The sequence below is a fragment of the Mixophyes fleayi genome, chromosome 7, assembly GCF_038048845.1.
Source record: "Mixophyes fleayi isolate aMixFle1 chromosome 7, aMixFle1.hap1, whole genome shotgun sequence".
Taxonomy (NCBI): Eukaryota; Metazoa; Chordata; class Amphibia; order Anura; family Limnodynastidae; genus Mixophyes; species Mixophyes fleayi.
Window position 1 is genome coordinate 77343370 of NC_134408.1, and position 23395 is coordinate 77366764.

General features: G+C 44.0%; 1 protein-coding gene across 3 annotated transcripts in view; it reads left to right on the forward strand.

Moving 5' to 3' along the window:
- The window catches only part of NAB1 (NGFI-A binding protein 1), a 613281-nt gene that overhangs the window by 465097 nt on the left and 124789 nt on the right, over nucleotides 1–23395 (forward strand). Inside the window, exon 8 of one of the 3 annotated variants that reach the window (XM_075180005.1) lies at nucleotides 20618–20707. The exons of the other annotated variants lie outside the window; for them this stretch is intronic. Within the exon in view, the coding sequence (XP_075036106.1) occupies nucleotides 20618–20631 (14 nt within the window). The 3' untranslated portion in view covers nucleotides 20632–20707. Of the gene's footprint in view, nucleotides 1–20617; nucleotides 20708–23395 lie in introns of those variants that run through there. 3 annotated transcript variants of the gene reach the window in all.

A 23395-nucleotide genomic window follows, 5' to 3' on the forward strand; every position in this document is an offset into this window, starting at 1 on the left:
GTAATTCACTCCAGAATACTGTGGTTAGAGAAGACTGACTTGGTACCAGTTAGAGCTGTATTATATACACTATCTGCTCATAAATCACTGTAGAACGGAACCAATATGAATATAAAATATATCAATAACTAAATGTTAGAGTGCGAGTGTGTGCGTGCATATTTTACAGTGCGATTGCACAATGTCACGTGTTACGTGGCATACTAATCGCAATCGCACGGCAAAACAATATTAGTTCCACCCTTTGATAGTATAATAAACTATCACCTTAAAGATGTTATATGCAGGATCTCAGTACCACGTTTCATTGCTCTGTAATGTAAGTTCCCCTTGGTGTATGACAACGCTGTCTGTAGATCTAAACAAGTTATCATAAGAGAGAGTCTTAATCCTTAAGACAATTTTTTTCTTTTCTATAGACCGTGTACCTCTGGAGCTTGGAGATAACGTTTTTTGGTTTTTTTCTGCCCTTCAAGGGTACAATAAAACATGTAATACATTATTTGGAAGGGTACAGGATACGATAATACATGTATCAACAATATAGAATATTCTACTACAGTTCTTCATGTCTAACAGGTTCATCTGTCCAACGCATGTCTTTAAGCTCGGACAACATTTAAACACTTCACTAATAACATCATCTTATGTCTATCAAATAATGTCATATACAATCTCCTTCAGCTTGCGTTATTATATACACTCTAATAATGTCATCAGTTCTTTTCATCAACACTTGTGGGGCGGGCTATTGTCTGTTCGTTCTTCCCAGTCTCCTAATACTCAAGTTTCTTTGTACATGCAACAGTGGTCGGCTTGCCAAATATTGGTAGACTCCAGACTAAGGGACCTAACTGTCTTACCTTTCCCTTAGTGACCTCCCACTCCACAATTTGGGTACCTCAGGAAAATTTAGGGGAAAGAGAACTAGTCCTACTTGATATAATCTCTGAGGCACGTGAAAGCACACCCAGCACTTAGTTTGGTCTAAAACCTTACCCACCCAAGAATGATAATCATTCTCAAGGATGCCTGCTCAAGTCCGAATATTACTATACTGGCATCGCTGTGTGGATTTTGCTAGTAGCTACTTCAGTTGGTAACTGTGTCACTGTATCAAGTCCTCTATGTAATATCCTACTCATGTGCTGGTATTGCTATAAAAAGATTTTTTAGTCACCTCAACGTCTCCCCCTAGGCTACAAAAATGCTGAAGACCAATGTATATCAATCGATTTTCCCTCTGCCATCTCACATACCATTTTCAGTTCCCTACGTTCAGCTACTTGGCTAAGTGAGAAGGGCAAAGGGTCTATCTCTATAACACTTTCTTCAAATATAACAGTATCCAGTACATGTCTAACAGTGAAAAAATATAAAACATGAAAATTTTGCATTTTCTAGGGTTTCACATTATGTTGTATCTTGTGGCAAAAATCCTACTCCAATGTTCTACACAGAGATGCATATCTGTATGTCTAACCTCCAGCCATCTCCTAACCACCCTTTGTGCATACATATAAAGGCACATTTTGTACAAGAGAGAAAAAAGGCAGATATGCAATCTATAAAACATGAATCATGTTTCCACAACCAAAAAAACTTTTCTGCTTAAAATTAGCAGCTTCTATACACATAAAAACAAAACCCCTAGCTGCTTCTATGACTTCTGTCAATCTACTGTTTGTATCCCTGAGTCAGTCTGATGTCACAAATGTCTTAGCCCCATGAATGAGACTGTGTCTACGTCTTTTTGTATCTCTATACAAAAGAAGAGAGAGAGAGATACTAGCAGAGATGTAAAGAATGAAGAATAGGAGAGCAACGAATAATAAGAATACAAACATTTGAATACAAGGGTTTGAAAACAAACTGAAATGCAGAAAGGGAGATTTTACAGCAAACGTGACAGCTGCATTGGACACTATTGAAAAATTGCTGTATTCATTCCACTAATCCCCTCAGCTACTCGCTCAACTATGACCCCCCCCCCATACTTGACTAGGGGGTCTTACATCAACCATGCAATCCAGTGTCGTCCGTCATTTATTCATTAAGAACTCGGTATCACCATAACTATATACCTTTGTGACGGACTTCCTGACTTATAATAGAGAAATGAAAAATTAACTCTTAGTGACTCATACTTATCTGAAATACATAAAATGATATTTTGGAGCAAAGTATGTACATACTTCATTTTTGGATAATGATTCTCAGCCAAACAAATTATCATGAGTCACTGCAGCCTAAAACAAAGAGTGTTCCAATGGTCAATTGTTAATTTGTCTTCCAAAGTAAAATTTTTGTATTTTTCTCTATCCCACCCCTTTAAACACTAAGTCTATATTTCTTCTGTGTACCCTTATCTGTGAGGAGAAAAACAAGATAGTTATCTTAAAACAGCAAACAAAACAAACATTTCCATTCTTTTCCCCCGGCCAGCGATTAGGAAAGCAAGCATGTGACAACATAAAACAAACAAGCAAAATCAACAGAGATTACCTTTTAAATCAGTTTTTTTTTCTTTCTAAACCTGCACACTGATACTTACCACAGATTAACATTTACCCCACCTGGTTGTAGGACTACAGGTCTGACCTAACCTCTAGGGTTGGCTTTTTTTCTCCCCCAAGGCATTGGCTGCTATGAGGTGCACAGGAAACTGTTGAGAAGTCTCTGAGACTTGTGTGCGCCGTCTCTGTGGGTGTCTGTGTGATTCCCCCTTAGATGGGCCAAGTCTTTTTGCTTCCGCTCTTGTCATTGTACAGTCCTTTGCTTGGTGTCCCATTTTAGCGCATCTAAAACACTTCCTCAACTCATGTTGTTTATTTTCCTTAAACCAGGTGTTATTATGCTGTGGTTGTGTGTGCCGTCCCTCTAGTGCTTGGATACTCACCATCATTAACCTTTCACTTAGTGTCTCTTTCTGTTTATTTATATTCTTATCATGTTCTATAGCTGACTCCTTGAGAGCATCTACAGTGATCCCTCTCCAGTTCGGTAATGAAGTTTGCACCCTTGCTTTCAAATTTTCTCTGAGGCCATCCATTAGAACTGAAACAGCAACCTCCCTGTAGTGTACATTATCCTTTATGTCTGATAACCCAGTGTATTTGGCAATCGCTATCAGAGCTCTAGAAAAATAGTCCACTGCATTTTCATTATCCTGTTGTTTGATAGTGAAAATTTTACTCCAGTCCACTACCACAGGAAAGTATATGGCCAACTGAGAGATTATGCATTTAATATTTTCCTGATTATCATCATCTGTTAAGGACTTCTCTTCCTCCAACATACAATCCTTAATAAACTTTTGTATATCAGTACCGGGAGGAAGACAGGCCCTAAACACCACTCGCCAATCTTTATTAGTTGGCTCATGTGCATAACCTAAATCGCTAACAAATTTCTGACACTTGACTAAATCTTTCCTAGGGTCTGGGAACTCAGATATAATTGCACACAGTTCAGATCTAGTCCATGGACAATGCATTTCTACATGTCTTATGGGAACTACGCCATCTCTGTCTGCCTTCCCATTGGGAACTGCTATTGTGCGGACAGGATGCAAACCTACTAAATCACTACATTCACTACATTCTGAACTAGTTGCTGGAATTGCTGTTGCAGTTTAATGGATGTCTCCCCTTCTATTAATCTCTACATTATTCTCACCGATTTCAGCCGCTGCCCCTGCTGGTGGAACCGTTCCCTTTCCTTGTCCATGTGGTGCCTCTTGCATGTTACTAACATGGGCAGTGGCCGAAATGACGGTGGGTTCACCTTCTTCCCTTGATAGCTTATCCTTATCGTAAATTATAGGATACAAGTTACTGGTTACATTCTTAACATTTTTGGTATTAACTGTACTTGTCACATTCGGCGAGGGTGCACGTGCGCTCAGTTCTCCACGTTTCTCAATGCTCACTTCCGCTGTGCGCGCGCTTTTCGCAACGCCTACTTCCGCTGTGCACTCGCTTCTCTGCCATGTGTTGCCTTCCATTTACCACAATTTTAAACAATCATCATGTTTAATTCTCGTTTTTGTTGATGTAATCAACCGCACTTTATTTCTAACATTATTTAACACCTCCGATTTAAAACTACCTATGTTTGGGAAAGGTCTCTCACAATCCTTGGTCATCTTGACCCACTTGTCGCAATATGCCATTGCGTATGCACCATATTTATTATGCATAACATAGCTTGCCGAACTAACCGGCCATTCATTAGGCAGCACAACGTGAACTATCTCTAGCGTTTGCTTCGCAACCATTGTGAAAACAACCTATTTCTCAACGCTACACAAAAAGACTTTTTACCTGTTCTTCTTTCAAACAGAACCTACTAGAGATTTTTATCCGTGGATGGTTTCACAGGCTACGCCCACACACCTCCTAACACAGAAATATCACTATGGACAACAGAAATATCAGCTCCTCGATATCCTGGCTCTCCACAAAATCTGTTTTCACCGTATACCCTGTATATTACTTATTCAAATCACGTACTTCTTCAATACACCATATGCTACTCAAAATACCACATACTACCATAAAAACCTGTACAATATACAGCTTAGAATACCATATATTACCTATAACACCGTATGCTACATAAAATTCCACATACTACTTAGAAAACTGCACCGTATGCTACATAAAAATCCACATACTACTTAGAAAACTGCACTGTATGCTACATAAAAATCAACATACTACTTAGAAAACTGCACCATATGCTACATAAAAATCCACATACTACTTAGAAAACTACACCGTATGCTACATAAAAATCCACATACTACTTATTCAAATACACCGTATGCTACATAAAAATCTACATACTACTTAGAATAGTGTTCTTATTTCAAACACAACTTTGCCCATTTAGTCCCCCTGGTCAGGCAACAACCGATATCCCTGTCTTTTCAATAGTAAATCACCTCTTTGTCTGTCTTCAACAGTATGCAAATTATTCTCTTATCTATCTCTTTTCAACAGTATGCAAACTCTTATCTTATTGCATACCATTCGTATACTACTTTTTGTTTTCTGCACAGAAAATAGATTTCCCAATCAATGGTAGTTTAAGAGAGGTTTTAACAAATGCTTATATAACAGACTATGAACATATTAACACATATGTAGACTATGTTACATATATAACAGACTATGAACATGATTGTTTAAACACGTGGTAACAATACCGGAAGTTCATACACGCTAAACAGGAAGTACACATACACTAGGCAATGCAATACCTTTGAAAACGCAAAACGACAATATAAAGAAACATTTTTCTTTCTTGTCCCTAGATTCTAGTTAGCATTCCTTCAGATTACGCAACTGCAGACATTCCGCTTCTCAACACAAAATGGACAACAGGTTTTGAACACATTGCGTTTTTTCCCGTATGAGACGCGTCCGTCAATATCCACCCTTTGTTGAGGAACCGAATTCCGTCAGTGTTGCTTACCTTCCGGCAACGTAACCTCCAAACTCAAGAGCCCCCAAATTATTAAAGTAATTGTATCGTTTTTAAATAAGCATTGCCCAAGCGATTGTATTGTGTTTCTAACGCACAAAGTGATTTATTTTAGCAGATGTAACAAGTTAACAATTCAATACATGATTGTAATATAATACAGTACAGCACAGCCAATACCAAAAGATAAATACATACCGTTGAAATCGCTGTGCTTCCACTGGTCCCAGTGGACAGTATATCTGTTTAGATAACTGTGGTCAGAGAAGACTGAACACTGCATGAGAGCTACTGCTTATATGCAAACAGAGATTCAGTGAAACAATGCAGGTGGTATAGCTTGCTTCTATTGGTCCAGGCATCAGGAGGGTCCAGGGGGTTACACATCATAGGCTGATTCAATCTAAGGAATCCAAAGGTGGGGGTCTCTCCAGGGGATGAGCTCTGTTATTCCCGCCAAACTGCTCTGTTCTTCCCGCCAAACTCCAATTACAATCAATCCATTAGCATTTGACAGTTAATATCATATTAAAGGTTTATTCCCTAACATCAAAAACTAGAGTATGCAATATGTGATCTCTTCGCCGAATGCACCAAACAGCTGCTGATGTAAAGGGGATTAATATGATATTAGATTAAATTACAGTGTAACGGACTAGCATGAATATGAATTATATAAATAACTAAATGTTGTAATGCGAGTGTGTATGTGCGTATTTTACTGTGCGATCGCACCACGCACTGTGTTAGGTGGCGTGTTACGCGGCGTACAAATCGCAATCGCACAGCAAAACAATATTAACCAATATACTTTCGTTCATCCAATTATACGACTTCGACACTAGCGTCTGCTTAGCACCCCATTGAAAAATGTCAGGCCCCAGGAATATCACAGTATCCAGCCACTACTTGCAACACTCTGCCGCCCTCAATCTACCGATAGAGATATTTACTGGCCTGTGGACGTATTTGCTACAAGCCGCGTCCACTCGCTTCCTCACGTACTAAACGAGGACCCCTAACACAGAAATATCAATGCGGACTAAAGGGTTATCAGCTCCTCGATACCCTTGACTCTCCAGCAAAATCTATTGAGTTTATTACATCTAGCAGCATCTGGTAAAGTCAATTACCGGCCTGGCCAACATAATTCCTCCCCGTCGCTCCCAAGTCACAATCACGGTTTTCCTTACCGTGCGGTCCGATATCAACGCTTAAAGATACTAGTTATCAGTAAATGTTGCGATTACTAGTGAGCGCGCGTCGCGAAAACTTGCTTTGTTTCCGCCACCAGTATACCTGCCTTGTATACCGTACACCAGTTGGGCACCTGCCTCATCAGACAGCAACTGACACTCTATTCAACAATAGATCAAACCTTAGTGTATTTAAGTCACCAAATCACACGACATACACCTTTTCTGCGCAGAAAATCAAAGTTCCCAACAATAGCAATAATGTTTCAGAGGCTTTACTAAGTGATTATACTATGCATGTATAACAAACTATCAAAACGATAGTCTAAACACGTGGCAAATCTACCGGAAGTACACATACGCTAAGCAGGAAGTACACATACGCTATGCAATGCAATACATTTAAAATGCAATAAGACAGTAAAAAGAAACAGTTTTTTCTTTTGTCCCTAAGTTCAAGTTAGCGCTCCTTAGATTTATGCAACTACGGACATTCGGTTTCGCAACACAGAATACACAAAACAGGTTTTGAACACAGTGCGTTCTTTCCCGTATGTGACGCGTCAATCCACCCTTTGTTGAGGAACCGAAATCCGTATGCGTTGCTTATCGTCCGGTAATGTAACCTCTGCTGCGAGCTCCCAAATTATTAAAGTAATTATATTGTTTTCAAATGAGCATTGTCTAAGCGATTGTGTTGTGTTTCCAAAGCACAAAGTAATTTATTTTAGCAGATGCAAAATTTAGCAGTTCAATACATAATTATAATACAGTACAGCCAATACCAAAAGATACATACATACCGCGCCCGCTCCAGAATACTGTGGTCAGAGAAGACTGACTTGGTACCAGTTAGAGCTGTATTATATACTCTCAGAGTTACAGAGAAAACAATGCAGATGATGTGGCTTGCTTCTATTGGTCCAGGTTTCAGGAAGGTCCAGTGTACTGCAGGTCATAGGCCAGTTCAAACCAAAATATCCAAAGGTGCGGGTCATCTCTCCAGGGGTTGTGCTCTGACTTTCCCACCAAGACTCCAGTTTCAACTAGTCTATTAGCATTTTACAGTTGGTATCTTTCTGATCATTTATTCCCTAACATCAATAACTGGAGTATGCAATGTGTGATCTCTTTGGCGAATGAACCGGACAACTGCTGATGGATAGGGGATTAAAATGATACTAAACATGGCACAGTTCCTACAACCTGAACCTCAAATAACACTAAAGTGTACAAATAATCATAATATATAAACTAATAATAAACTAAATACTATCTGCTCATAAATCACTGTAGAACGGAACCAATATGAATATAAAATATATAAATAACTAAATGTTAGAGTGCGAGTGTGTGCGTGCGTATTTTACCGTGCGATCGCACTATGTCACGTGTTACGTGGCATACTAATCGCAATCGCACGGCAAAACAATATTAACCAATATACTTTCGTTCATCTAATTATACGACTTCGACAGGGCCTGAGGCTCAGTTAGGAGCAAAACGGAAAAAAGAACCAAATTTGCACTTTGGCAAAACCATGTTGCATTGGAGGGGGAGGTAAATTTAAAATGTGGGCCAGATTTATAGTTGGGATAGGGTATGTTTTAAATCAACTTTAAATTTCAGTGTAAAAATAAATATATCAAGTATTTGTGTGCTACATGGAAAAACAGTCAGTATTTTACTTGTGTGCAAAACAATAAATCAGTTTGCAACCTTGCATTGTAACATGGTTTGTCCAGGTACAAAATTCCTCCTTTTTTTGCTTTTTTCCTAACTCAGCATCAGGTCCTAAATGAAAACCTAGAGATCATCAGTTTCCCTAAATTCAAGTCATATAAACATAAATCTTCAGTGGGGGCGTGGCTTGACTGCCATTCCGACTGGACGTGACTCTTCCCAGCTCTCCACCATCGGGGCATTTATCGGGAAATTCCTGGGTTTTGAAGCCATTCATGCGATCCCCGAAAGAGCCTATCAAGCGAGACACACTCTCCCGCACACCTGGGAGTTTACACTTTTGCGCTAGCTGCCCTGCATCACCCGGACCGCGCGACCTGGTGTGTCCTGCTCCCCTATAATCTGCCCAGATTTCTCTTTCCCTGTCTGGTGCGCGCAGTGGATGTCCCCTTGGAGACACTTTATACACCGCCTGACCCTCAAGGGTCACGATCGGGCACAATCAAAATTATACCCACAGCTCCTGGTTGTTCTCACCGAGCACTCACCCAGGCTTCTTACCTGTCTCTCTCGAGGTGTTGAGCCCTCCTGCTCCGTGTCTGTGTCCTGCAGACTGGGGACACCTGCCTCCTGGTTGGCACTTTTGGCGGCTGTGTCCGATGGACAAGGGGACGCGGCGGGACCCGTGTCTTCTGGCCTCTGCTGTTAGCTGCTGAGATCCGCTGTGAGCCGGAGCTTGCGCCTCACCCACGGACGCCTTTTGCCTGGCGGGACCATCTGTGAGGTGTCCTGGAGTGCCTGGCTGAAGTTGTGACTCGGCTATACTGGAAGTCTCTGCTTCCATATTTTGGGCTTCTCTTCCGGCCATGAGTACATCGAGTATAGATGTCACGGGCACTAGGAGTCTTTACCCAGGGATCACCAGGTGATAGGCTTACCAGAGCAGTATAGGTGGTAATATGGTACTCTGGTAGCAGGGTGATCACGGAACAGGAAATAGCAGATGATGAGATGCTCAGGAAAGTCTATGACTAGCAGCACTGGCAATATGGAGGTAATAATACACGAGGAACTGTATGGACAAAGGACACGTGAAGGTAGTCAGTGGTCTGCGGTAGCAAGTTGTACCACTGCTATAGTGAGGAGGAATGTCCAACAGAAACGAGGAGGTGATGAGAGTCAGCGGTCTGCGGATAGCAAGTTGTACCGCTGTCTGAGTGAAGGAATGGAATCCAAGTGGAGGTATCCGGGGAGTCAGTGGTCTGCGTTAGCAAGTTGTACCACTGCTATGTGAGAGGATACTGGAACAGGTGATACTGGAAACAGGGATCAGTGGTCTGCCACTAGCAAGATGTACCACTGAATATATATGTGAGGAGGTGCACGGGGAGAGACTGCAACACAAGATAGACACGGGCACCTTAAACTTGATCCACAGTAATATGCACAATATATATATATATATGACTGAACAGCACTGCCATAATAGAAAGTCTCTTGAAGTAATCCGGCACGAGATAACACAGTCAATGATGGCAATAGACTCAGCGGATAGCAAACTCCAGAGGAGAACCAACACAGTCCAGCAAGATATGCAATACACCAGCACAGTCAATGAGAAGTATGCATACCGTGGTTCAGAAGCAGGCAGTCAGACAGGAGTGCAGAGATACCTGAACGGCAGGAGGCCGGCAGGATGCAAAGTCCCTGGATGGGTGAAGCGGTGGTCTAGTAGGTGCAGCGCACAGGTAGGTAGACCAGCAGGGAAACAAATATACAGGAATCAGTAGAGCGTGGAACTGGACTCCTGGAGGACCCTGGAGAATGGCGATGGTCTAGCAGAGGGGTAAGTAGAGAGACACGAATCCAATGCTGACAGGCGGGTAGAGACCAGCGGGAACACAGGAAAGCGTGGAGAGCGGATCAGCAGTAGATGGATGAGTAGAGCTGAGGAGTAGCAGCAGCAGGTCTCTGCGGACACACGGAGGTAGCCAATAGCAACCAGCAGGTGCAGTAACGATGGGACACGGGAGAGCAGAGTTGAACTGGAACTGTTGATCACGGAGAGTAGCGGATAGCAATAGTGGCAGCAGTCTCGAGGAAACACGGGAGAGTTGAGATGAACTGAAGACTGAAGCGCACAGAGGCAGCGGATAGGAATCAGCCAAACAGTCACGATGAAACACAGACGAGTTGCAGGGTGAAGACTGTAGTGCATGGAGGCAGCGGATAGGAATCAGCTAACAGTCACGATGAAACACAGACGAGTTGCAGGTTGAAGACTGTAGTGCACGGAGGCAGCGGATAGGAATCAGCTAACAGTCACGATGATGAACAGGTGAGTGGATGTGGATTGAAGACTGTAGTTGTCACGGGCACTAGGAGTCTTTACCCAGGGATCACCAGGTGATAGGCTTACCAGAGCAGTATAGGTGGTAATATGGTACTCTGGTAGCAGGGTGATCACGGAACAGGAAATAGCAGATGATGAGATGCTCAGGAAAGTCTATGACTAGCAGCACTGGCAATATGGAGGTAGTAATACACGAGGAACTGTATGGACAAAGGACACGTGAAGGTAGTCAGTGGTCTGCGGTAGCAAGTTGTACCACTGCTATAGTGAGGAGGAATGTCCAACAGAAACGAGGAGGTGATGAGAGTCAGCGGTCTGCGGATAGCAAGTTGTACCGCTGTCTGAGTGAAGGAATGGAATCCAAGTGGAGGTATCCGGGGAGTCAGTGGTCTGCGTTAGCAAGTTGTACCACTGCTATGTGAGAGGATACTGGAACAGGTGAAACTGGAAACAGGGGTCAGTGGTCTGCCACTAGCAAGTTGTATCACTGAATATATATGTGAGGAGGTGCACGGGGAGAGACTGCAACACAAGATATACACGGGCACCTTGACTTTGATCCACAGTAATATGCACAATATAAATGTATATATGACTGAACAACACTGCCAATATAGAAAGTCTCTTGAAGTAATCCAGCACGAGATAACACAGTCAATGATGGCAATAGACTCAGCGGATAGCAAACTCCAGAGGAGAACCAACACAGTCCAGCAAGGTATGCAATACACAGCACAGTCAATGAGAAGTATGCATACCGTGGTTCAGGAGAAGGCAGTCAGACAGGAGTGCAGAGATACCTGAACGGCAGGAGGCCGGCAGGATGCAAAGTCCCTGGATGGGTGAAGCGGTGGTCTAGTAGGTGCAGCGCACAGGTAGGTAGACCAGCAGGGAACACAGGAAAGCGTGGAGAGCGGATCAGCAGTAGATGGATGAGTAGCGCTGAGGAGTAGCAGCAGCGGGTCTCTGCGGGAACACGGAGGTAGCCAATAGCAACCAGCAGGTGCAGTAACGATGGGACACGGGAGAGCAGAGTTGAACTGGAACTGTTGATCACGGAGAGTAGCGGGTAGCAATAGTGGCAGCAGACTCAAGGAAACACGGGAGAGTTGACAAGGACTGAAGACTGAAGCGCACAGAGGCAGCGGATAGGAATCAGCCAAACAGTCACGATGAAACACAGACGAGTTGCAGGTTGAAGACTGTAGTGCACGGAGGCAGCGGATAGGAATCAGCTAGCAGTCACGATGATGAAACACAGACGAGTTGCAGGTTGAAGACTGTAGTGCACGGAGGCAGCGGATAGGAATCAGCTAGCAGTCACAATCATGAACAGGTGAGTGGATGTGAATGAAAGACTGTAGTGCACGGAGGCAGCGGATAGGCATCAGCTAACAGTCCCAATAATACATGGTAGAGTTGAAGTGGTTAGAAGACTGTAGTGCACGGAGGCAGCGGATAGGAATCAGCTCACAGTCACGATGATACACAGAAGGGTAGCTGTGGTATGGGAACCACAGAGGTAGAAGTGGTTTGGAAACCACAGAGGTAGAAGTGGTTTGGAAACCACAGGAATCAGCTGGGCTGAATAAACGAGGAAACACAGGAACACCTTCAGAGACTCATGGGGAATGAGACTCCAAGATCAGGCAACGTGGTGTTGACCACAGGTGCTTAATATAGGGAGGTTGCCTGATCTGCCAATTAAGTTAAAGGAACATACACTGAAGGTTTAGAAAGGGCTGCGCATGCGCAGTCCCTCAGGATGGAGGACGGCCACGGTTCCTAAATGTCCGGGAAGAAGCACTCACAGTCCGGTGAGTGACAGTACCCCCCCTTTTAAAGGTGGGCACAGAACGCCTGGAACCGGGCTTGTCCGGATTTTTGGAATAAAACTTCTTCAGAAGGGCAGCAGCATTAAGATCTTCAGCTTTGATCCATGAACGCTCTTCAGGACCAAAGCCCTTCCAATGAACGAGGAAACGGAGGACTCCTCGCGAAATTTTTGCATCCAATACCTCAGTAATCTCGAAATCCTCCTCCTGATGAACTTGAACTGGCTGCGGTGCTGAGGGAGGAGCCGAGAAACGGTTGATGATGAGAGGTTTGAGCAAGGACACATGGAAGGCATTGGAAATCCGAAGATTCTTAGGAAGAAGAAGTTTAACACATACTGGATTGATAACTTGAATGATCCTATATGGACCAATAAAACGAGGGGCGAATTTCATAGATGGAACCTTCAAACGAATATTTTTGGTAGATAACCAGACACGATCTCCAATTTTTAGTGGTGGAATAGCCCGCCTCTTCTTATCTGCGAAAGACTTATATTTGTTAGATGTCTTCTTTAAACAGGTTTTGACCTGAGACCAGATATTTTTGAAGGTCTGACAAGCAGTCTCCACAGCAGGAACTTGGGTGGGCGGGAGGGCAGGAAATTCCGGAAAAGACGGATGGTGACCGTAGACCACAAAGAATGGAGTTTTGGATGATGACTCATGGTACATGTTGTTATGGGCGAATTCAGCCCAAGGGAGCAATTCTACCCAGTTGTCTTGGTTGGCTGAAGAGAACATCCTAATAAAAGTCTCAAGATCTTGATTGACTCGTTCCGTTTGTCCGTTAGATTGCGGATGGTAAGAAGATGAGAGTGCTAATCGTATGCCCAAGGTTTTACAAAGGGCCCGCCAGAATCTGGAAACGAATTGTACTCCTCTATCTGACACAATCTCAGACGGACATCCATGGATGCGAAAGATTTCTTTAATGAAATGTTCAGCCAGAGTAGACGAGGAAGGTAAACCGGACAGAGGGACGAAATGGGCCATCTTCGAAAATCTGTCTACCACTACCCAAATAGTATTGTGATTCTTACTTGGTGGCAAATCAGTAACGAAATCCATACTAATATGGGTCCAAGGCTTGGACGGAATGGGTAGTGGTCGCAGCAACCCTGCTGGAGTTCTGCGGGAGGATTTGAACTGAGAACATAAATCACAGGAAGCAATAAACTCTTTGACGTCTCTCCTCATTGAAGGCCACCAGTAACTTCGAGAGAGAATCTCAAAGGTCTTGTGTTCACCGGCGTGTCCAGAAAAACGAGAGGCATGGAACCACGAAAGGATTTTCCTCCTCAGAGTAGGAGGCACGAGGGTCTTCCCAAATGGTAGCATTTTGGTGGATGAAGCAGCCAGAGAAATACATTTGGGGTCAAGAATAGCATGGTTGGGAACCTCTTCTACATCAGAGGACGTCACAAAAGCTCGAGATAGAGCGTCAGCTTTCTTGTTCTTAGCGGCTGGTTTGAAGGTTATAATTAATTCAAAACGGGAAAAGAAAAGAGACCATCTTGCTTGACGAGGGTTCAAGCATTGGGCAGATTGCAAATATGACAAGTTCTTATGATCCGTGAAGATCGTCACCGGATGGCGAGCTCCTTCCAACAAGTATCTCCATTCCTCTAATGCAGCTTTGATGGCCAGCAACTCCTTGTCCCCGATAGTATAATTTTTCTCTGCGGGCAGAAGACCCCGAGAGTAGAAGGCACAAGGATGTAATTTTTGTTGCTCCGAGCGTTGGGAGAGAATGGCTCCTAAGCCCACATTAGAGGCATCTACTTCTAGGAAGAAGGGGAGTGTCACATCAGGCTGTCGAAGAATGGGAGCAGACGAGAAGGACTCTTTGAGAATTTGAAAGGCTTGGAGAGCCTCAGATGACCATTGCTTAGTATTAGCCCCTTTCCGAGTTAGGGCCACAATAGGAGATGCAATGGATGAAAAGTCTTGAATGAAGCGTCTATAGTAATTGGCAAAACCTAAAAAACGCTGGATGGCACGAAGAGTAGTTGGCTGAGGCCAATGTAGTACAGCATTTACTTTGTCTGGATCCATCTTCAGGCCAACTCCGGAAACTATATACCCCAAGAATGGAATCTGGGGTAACTCGAATGAACATTTTTCCAATTTACAGAACAATGAGTTTTTCCGTAGTCTGGAGAGGACCTCTGCCACATGTTGGTGATGAGAAGGCAGGTCCTGTGAGAAGATCAATATGTCGTCCAGGTAGACATCGACACATACATATAATAAGTCCCGAAAGATCTCATTGATGAAACCCTGGAAAACAGCGGGGGCATTACACAGCCCGAAGGGCATTACTAAATATTCGTAATGCCCATCTCTGGTGTTGTACGCGGTCTTCCATTCGTCACCGGAACGGATTCTAATTAAATTGTAGGCACCACGAAGATCCAACTTAGTAAATATCCGAGCTCCCTTGATGCGATCAAATAGCTCAGTGATCAGCGGAATGGGATACCGATTCTTGATAGTAATGGCGTTGAGTCCACGAAAATCTATACAAGGGCGTAATGATCCATCCTTCTTTTTGACGAAGAAGAACCCAGCTCCAGCGGGAGAGGTGGAAGGTCGAATGAACCCACGCTGGAGATTCTCCTGTATGTACTCAGATGTGGCTTGAGTCTCAGGTAACGAGAGAGGATAGACCCGACCCCTGGGAGGAGTCTTGCCAGGTAGAAGGTCGATCGGACAATCCCAAGAACGATAAGGAGGAAGACGTTCAGACTGAGCTTTATCAAACACATCGGCAAATGAAGCATACTGAGGAGGGAGTCCCGGGGAGGAAGATGAGATGGAAGATTGCTGTACTTTAAGAGGAATAACTTGAGAAAGACAACGATGGTGACATTCAGACCCCCAAGACGTAACTTGAGGGGTGCGCCAGTCAATCTGGGGAGAGTGACACTGAAGCCATGGAAGGCCTAAGACAATCGGACTTGTCGTAACTGGAAGAATTAAAAACGAAATTTCTTCATGGTGTAGTACACCAATCTGAAGAGTTACTGGAGACGTACTCTGGGTGATGAGACCATTGATGAGACGTGATCCATCTATAGCCGTCACAGTAATGGGTGTTTTTAAAGTAATCACTGGTAGGGACCATTGATTCACTAGTGATTTAGAAATGAAATTTCCTGCTGCTCCGGAATCAATCAATGCCTGTGACTCAAAGGATTTGGTAGCAAAGGAAATCGTAACATCAAAAGCGCAGACCTTAGATTTCATAGACAATGGAGAGGACTCCAGGGACCCTAACTTCACCTCTCCAGAACTAGTTAGGGCCTGGCATTTCCCGATCTCTTAGGGCAAGAGCTGAGCATATGCGTGGAATCAGCACAATAGATACAGAGTCTATTCTTTACTCTTCGTTTCCTCTCCTCTGAAGATAATTTGGAGCGTCCTATCTCCATGGGAATCACAGAGGATGGAGCTGGACGAAATTGAGGGTTTGAACGAAGAGATGCTTTGACAGCCGTTGTTTTCTCAGACTCTCTTTCACGAAATCTCATATCTACACGATGGCAAAGAGAGATCAAATCTTCTAGTGATGAAGGAAGCTCTTGGGTAGTCAGTGCATCTTTAATTTTATCGGAGAGCCCCTGCCAGAAGGCGGCAACTAATGCCTCAGTGTTCCACTGAAGTTCAGAGGCTAAGATCCTAAATTGAATGACATACTGTCCTACTGTATGGGAGCCTTGTCGCAAACGAAGAATGCTGGAAGCAGCGGAGGTCACACGACCTGGTTCATCGAACACACTTCGGAACGTGGAAATGAATTTGGCACTATCTTGTAGAATTGGATCGTTTCTTTCCCACAGAGGGGAGGCCCAAGCCAGGGCTTGTCCAGAAAACAATGAGATAAGATAGGCCACTCTGGAACGATGGGTAGAAAAATTTTGAGGTTGGAGTTCAAAATGGACTGAACATTGGTTAAGGAAACCTCTACAAGTTTTGGGGTCCCCGTCATATTTTGACGGAGTAGGCAGGTGAAGCGTAGGAGCTGTAGACACCTGGGATGGCACTGGGGAAACGGAGGAAAGCACAGGATCTTCAATATTAGCTGTAACAGTCTGTCCAGATGTTCCTTGGGAGGTTAACGATTGGTAACATTGAAGTAACAGCTGTTGGCGAGCATCCTGTTGCTCCACACGGCTGACCAGATGCTGCAGCATCTCTTTAGCGGTAGGTTCCGTATCTGGGTCTGTCATGGCCTGATCTTACTGTCACGGGCACTAGGAGTCTTTACCCAGTATCACCCGCTGATGGTCTTATCAGAGCAGTAGAGTTGGTATATGATACTCTGGTGGCAGGGTGATAATGGAACTGGAAACAGCAGATGGTTAGAGAATGCTCAGAAAGTCTATGACTAGCAGCACTGGTAAACAATAGGTAACTGAACACGAGGATCTGGATGGACAAGGACACGTGAAGGTAGTCAGTGGTCTGCGGTAGCAAGTTGTACCACTGCTATAGTGAGGAGGAATGTCCAACAGAAACGAGGAGGTGATGAGAGTCAGCGGTCTGCGGATAGCAAGTTGTACCGCTGTCTGAGTGAAGGAATGGAATCCAAGTGGAGGTATCCGGGGAGTCAGTGGTCTGCGTTAGCAAGTTGTACCACTGCTATGTGAGAGGATACTGGAACAGGTGATACTGGAAACAGGGATCAGTGGTCTGCCACTAGCAAGTTGTACCACTGAGTATATATGTGAGGAGGTGCACGGGGAGAGACTGCAACACAAGATAGACACGGGCACCTTAAACTTGATCCACAGTAATATGCACAATATATATATATATATGACTGAACAGCACTGCCATAATAGAAAGTCTCTTGAAGTAATCCAGCACGAGATAACACAGTCAATGATGGCAATAGACTCAGCGGATAGCAAACTCCAGAGGAGAACCAACACAGTCCAGCAAGGTATGCAATACACAGCACAGTCAATGAGAAGTATGCATACCGTGGTTCAGGAGAAGGCAGTCAGACAGGAGTGCAGAGATACCTGAACGGCAGGAGGCCGGCAGGATGCAAAGTCCCTGGATGGGTGAAGCGGTGGTCTAGTAGGTGCAGCGCACAGGTAGGTAGACCAGCAGGGAACACAGGAAAGCGTGGAGAGCGGATCAGCAGTAGATGGATGAGTAGCGCTGAGGAGTAGCAGCAGCGGGTCTCTGCGGGAACACGGAGGTAGCCAATAGCAACCAGCAGGTGCAGTAACGATGGGACACGGGAGAGCAGAGTTGAACTGGAACTGTTGATCACGGAGAGTAGCGGGTAGCAATAGTGGCAGCAGACTCAAGGAAACACGGGAGAGTTGACAAGGACTGAAGACTGAAGCGCACAGAGGCAGCGGATAGGAATCAGCCAAACAGTCACGATGAAACACAGACGAGTTGCAGGTTGAAGACTGTAGTGCACGGAGGCAGCGGATAGGAATCAGCTAGCAGTCACGATGATGAAACACAGACGAGTTGCAGGTTGAAGACTGTAGTGCACGGAGGCAGCGGATAGGAATCAGCTAGCAGTCACAATCATGAACAGGTGAGTGGATGTGAATGAAAGACTGTAGTGCACGGAGGCAGCGGATAGGCATCAGCTAACAGTCACAATAATACATGGTAGAGTTGAAGTGGTTAGAAGACTGTAGTGCACGGAGGCAGCGGATAGGAATCAGCTCACAGTCACGATGATACACAGAAGGGTAGCTGTGGTATGGGAACCACAGTAGTAGAAGTGGTTTGGAAACCACAGAGGTAGAAGTGGTTTGGAAACCACAGGAATCAGCTGGGCTGAATAAACGAGGAAACACAGGAACACCTTCAGAGACTCATGGGGAATGAGACTCCAAGATCAGGCAACGTGGTGTTGACCACAGGTGCTTAATATAGGGAGGTTGCCTGATCTGCCAATTAAGTTAAAGGAACATACACTGAAGGTTTAGAAAGGGCTGCGCATGCGCAGTCCCTCAGGATGGAGGACGGCCACGGTTCCTAAATGTCCGGGAAGAAGCACTCACAGTCCGGTGAGTGACAGTAGTGCACGGAGGCAGCGATAGGAATCAGCTAACAGTCACAATAATATATGGTAGAGTTGAAGTGGTTAGAAGACTGTAGTGCACGGAGGCAGCGGATAGGAATCAGCTAACAGTCACGATGATACACAGAAGGGTAGAAGTGGTATGGGAACCACAGTAGTAGAAGTGGTTTGGAAACCACAGAGGTAGAAGTGGTTTGGAAACCACAGGAATCAGCAGCGCTGAATAAACGAGGAAACACAGGAACACCTTCAGAGACTCATGGGGAATGAGACTCCAAGATCAGGCAACGTGGTGTTGACCACAGGTGCTTAATATAGGGAGTGTTGCCTGATCTGCCAATTAAGTTAAAGGAACATACACTGAAGGATTAGAAAGGGCTGCGCATGCGCAGTCCCTCAGGATGAAGGACGGCCACGGTTCCTAAATGTCCGGGAAGAAGCACTCACAGTCCGGTGAGTGACAATAGAGCTGCTGTATAGTAAAGTTTCTGTCTCAATGTGCCTACACTGCCATCTAGTGGACAAACAGTAATACTTTAGCTGAAGTGAGTTTAACATAAGCGAGTGTTATTACACTTATTCAAGTCTTAAACAACACCTTCCAATTTGAATTGTGCACTTGCTCTCCTGTCATGTCCGTATAATTAAAGCCTTGTGGGAAACACCCTTTTTTTGTCCATAATCCCTGCTTGGTGTTCTGTTACCAATTATGCATAAGAGCAGCTCCAGGGGTAATAGGGGGACACAGACGGGAATCCTCCAACACATGACAAGACAAGATTCTCCCGCACATACCACCTCTACCCCCTCATCTCCTTAAGCCTCATCGGGAAACCCGACTGAATCCGCAGACACTCTGGCTACTATTCAGGCCATAATGGTTTCTCTTCAGAACACTTTCTCAGTTCAATTTCAAAAGCTGTCGGCGGATATCCGAGGCGAAATTGCGCACCTGACTAAACGTACTGCTTCTATTGAACACAAAGTGGACTCAAACTCCAAAGTGATACAGGAAATGACGCAAGATATTGACTATCTTAACAGAGAGTTAATGTTCTATAAAGATAAAACAGAGGATCTTGAAAATAGAGAACGTCGGAACAATCTTATGATTCGAAACATCCCGGAATCGGTGGACCACCAACAACTAGAACCATACTTGGTTTGTCTATTTCAAGCACTAGTTCCTGAGCTTTCGGATCAAGATATATGTATCGAACGAGCTCATAGGGCCTTGCGTCCCAGACCTAAAGACAACGAACCGCCTAGGGATGTTGTCTTTAAATTCTAGTCCTTTTAAAGTCAAGGATAGCATAACTACAGCAAGTAGGAACTCTTCCTATATTCTATTTGAAGACTCCAAGGTTCAAATCTTTCAGGACCTGGCTCCGTCTACAATTTTGAAGCACAGAGATCTAAGGGAAGTCACTAGATTTTTGCGTGATCATGGATATAAATATAAGTGGGGCTTCCCTTTTCGCCTAATTGTAGAAGCAGGAGGACGCCAAATCACTGTAAGGGACCCTATCGAGGGTAAAGACTTGCTACGAAGACTCGACTTGAGCCGTCCGACCTCGGACCTGGCCTCTCATCAGTGACAGTAGCACTTTATTTCTTTTCTATAGGGAGACCTTTCTGAATGTCAGCCTCTTGGAATGGGGCTCGAGTTTCTACGATTTTCTAGCACTTGCCGCGGATCCATCAGCCGCATTGGGACATCCCGGGCAAGTAATCAAGTAAACTAATCACTTAAGCTGAGAGGAACTCTTTGTAACTCTTTGCAGTGTTTAATTTACGTGTTGCAATCCAGCTAGTTTGTTTTATAAATTTGGCATGCATAATGTGACGTTCATATATTTACAAGTCGTTGTCGTTGTTGCATGCCTAGTGTTTTCATGCTTTGTTTACATTTTGTTTTTTGACTTGTTTCTTAAAGTAATAATTTACAGCTTAAGCTGTGGCCATGTCCTCCCGTCCCTCCTGTTGCTCCATCCAGGTTGGTTACCGTGAGTCGGCCGACGCTGTGATTCTGTGTACATTCAGGACCTGGGGCCCTGGTGGGTTGTTCATGGGACGTGTCTGCCTCTCAACACAAAAGGTTATGAGGAATCCTAAGGTTCCCTAGATTTATAGTTTATACCTTTAAAGGTTTTCACTGATGTTTAAGATGTTCTAGCATTTATCCTGCTGTTTTATTGTTACACTCTATAGGGTTTATACTTATAATTGTATTATGTGTTTCTGGGTGGGTCGGGTCGGGTTTGCCTGCCCGGCCTTGTACCCCATACATTTTGGGTCTTAGGAGTGTGTGGACAGTACAGTCCTCACGATTTCCTTGTTTTCAGTATCTTAATTTTAAATAGTTGAAACCCAATCCCTGAGCCCATTCGACCCGTCCTACAAAAGACAGATCGAACCCCCTCCCTTCTGTGGGCTCAACCTTAGTGCTCACTTCTCCTCCTATTCTTTTTTGGGCAGAGTAGTTGACCACTATCTTCCCTTACCCCTTTACCATTACCCTTTGCCTTTCCTTTTCTCTTTTATTTTGTCTCTGTTACTCAAGTTCTACTTGTTTCCCCCCGTTTCCTTCTTTCACTTTAGCACGTCTCCTAGTGCACCCGCAGAGACCCATGTCCCTCACTTTTGTATCCATCAATGTTAAGGGGCTTAACACTCTACAAAAGAGGTCACTCCTACACAGAACTGTAAATGACTTGAAAGCTGATTTTGTATTTTTACAGGAAACACATTTTAAACAAGGCGACCATCCCTCCTTGGCCTCTCGTAGATTTCCCACTGTGGAATATGCCTCCTTGCCTGTTAAGAGATGTGGAGTAGCTGTCATGATTAGAAACTCTGTGCCTTTTCAGATTACAGCAACTAGTCTAGATCGTGAGGGCCGCTTCATTATATTGGTGAGTCAGGTAGGACATCAAACTATTACTGTGGCAAATTTGTACGCTCCCAATACAGGGCAGACCAGCTTCTTTAACAAATTTTTTATTGAATTAAGCAAAATACAGAGATGCCTTCTCTTGATAGGTGGGGACTTTAATACTATTCTGTCAGAGAAACTGGATAGGTCCGGTGTGCGGCACGTGCCTCCACCTACCATTCAAACAAAAGCGTTAATTAAACATGGCTGGGGCTGGTCTGTTCGACTCCTGGAGGGCCCATAATCCCTCTTCCCGTGACTAAACGTTCTATTCAAATCCACACAAATCTTACTCCAGAATTGACATAATAATAGGTTGCAGTAAAGTTATACAACTTCTCACTCGCACAGACATACTACCTAACCTCTGGTCGGATCACTCGGTAGTTAAAGCTTCGTTTGATCTCATGAATAAATCTAAAAGCAATTCGTCTTGGAGATTAAATGAATCTTTGCTTAAACTGCCCCTGTTTAAAGAACAGATGGGTTCCTCACCTTCAAGGATATTTTGACCTTAATCTGACTCCTGACTCCTCTCTCGACACGGTATGGGAAGCACACAAATCAGTCATTAGAGGGGCTATTATTAAATTTGCTTCTTTTCGTAAAAAACAACAAACCTTGAAACTAAATTCTCTTACAGCCCAATTGCAACAGCTCGTGGGTATCCATAAACAAAACCACTCAAATTCAGTTTATAAGCAAGTTCTCTCTACTAGGGGGGAAATTCAATCTTTGTTAGCGGAAAAGACTGAACGAGCCCTTTGCTGGCTCAATCAAAAATTTTATGAAAAAAGCAACAAGTCTGGCACTATGTTAGCAAATAGATTGAAAGCCAAACGTGCAGCATGGGCAATTATAGCAATAAGAGATAAAAAGGGTATGTTGAATTACGACCCAAAAGTCATTAACAACTCATTTCACAGATTTTATAAATACTTATATAACCTAAATAACAAGGGGACCCCTCTACCTCCCTCACCGTCTATAATTAAGCAATTTTTAAAGACTTGTAACCTTCCAAAACTAGACGGGTCTATAGCTTCCAAATTGAATGAGGATATCACTGGGGAGGAGATTAAAGTTGCCCTTAAGTCCCAAAAGGCATCCAAGGCTCCTGATCCTGATGGTTTTAACATTTCATACTATAAAACTTTTGCACATATTCTGACTCCGCACTTACTCTCTGCTTTCAATTCGATCCTCCGAGGGGAGAAGTTTCAGTGACACCACACGTTCCAATATTATAGTTATTCCCAAGCCCAACAAAGATCCCACAATTTTCACCAACTATCGGCCCATTTCTTTGCTAAACACGGACATCAAGCTATTTGCTAAGATCCTGGCAAACAGGTTGAATAATCATCTGTCACAACTATTAGACCCAGATCAAGTCGGGTTTGTCCTTAACAGACAAGCCCTGGATAACAGCAGGAGGACTATAGACTTGATTTCCTATATAAACCAAACCAAACTCCCTTCGGTAATTTTAGCTTTAGACGCAGAAAAAGCCTTCGGTAGGCTATCTTGGCCATTCATGTTTCAAACCCTTCAATCCTTCGGATTCTGTGGCCACTTTCTTCAAGGTATTCAAGCTCTATATCACAACCCATCCTCCTCGGTATCGACAAGTGGCTTGTGTTCATCCGTGTTTGGTATTAACAATGGGACGAGACAAGGGTGCCCTCTCTCCCCTCTTATTTACGCACTATGTATTGAACAACTTGCTGCTCGGATTCAACTGAACCCAGATGTGAAGGGAATCCAGGTTAGTAGTAGAGAATATAAGATTTCGTTGTTTGCAAATGATGTCCTCCTCACTCTATCCTCACCTCAAAC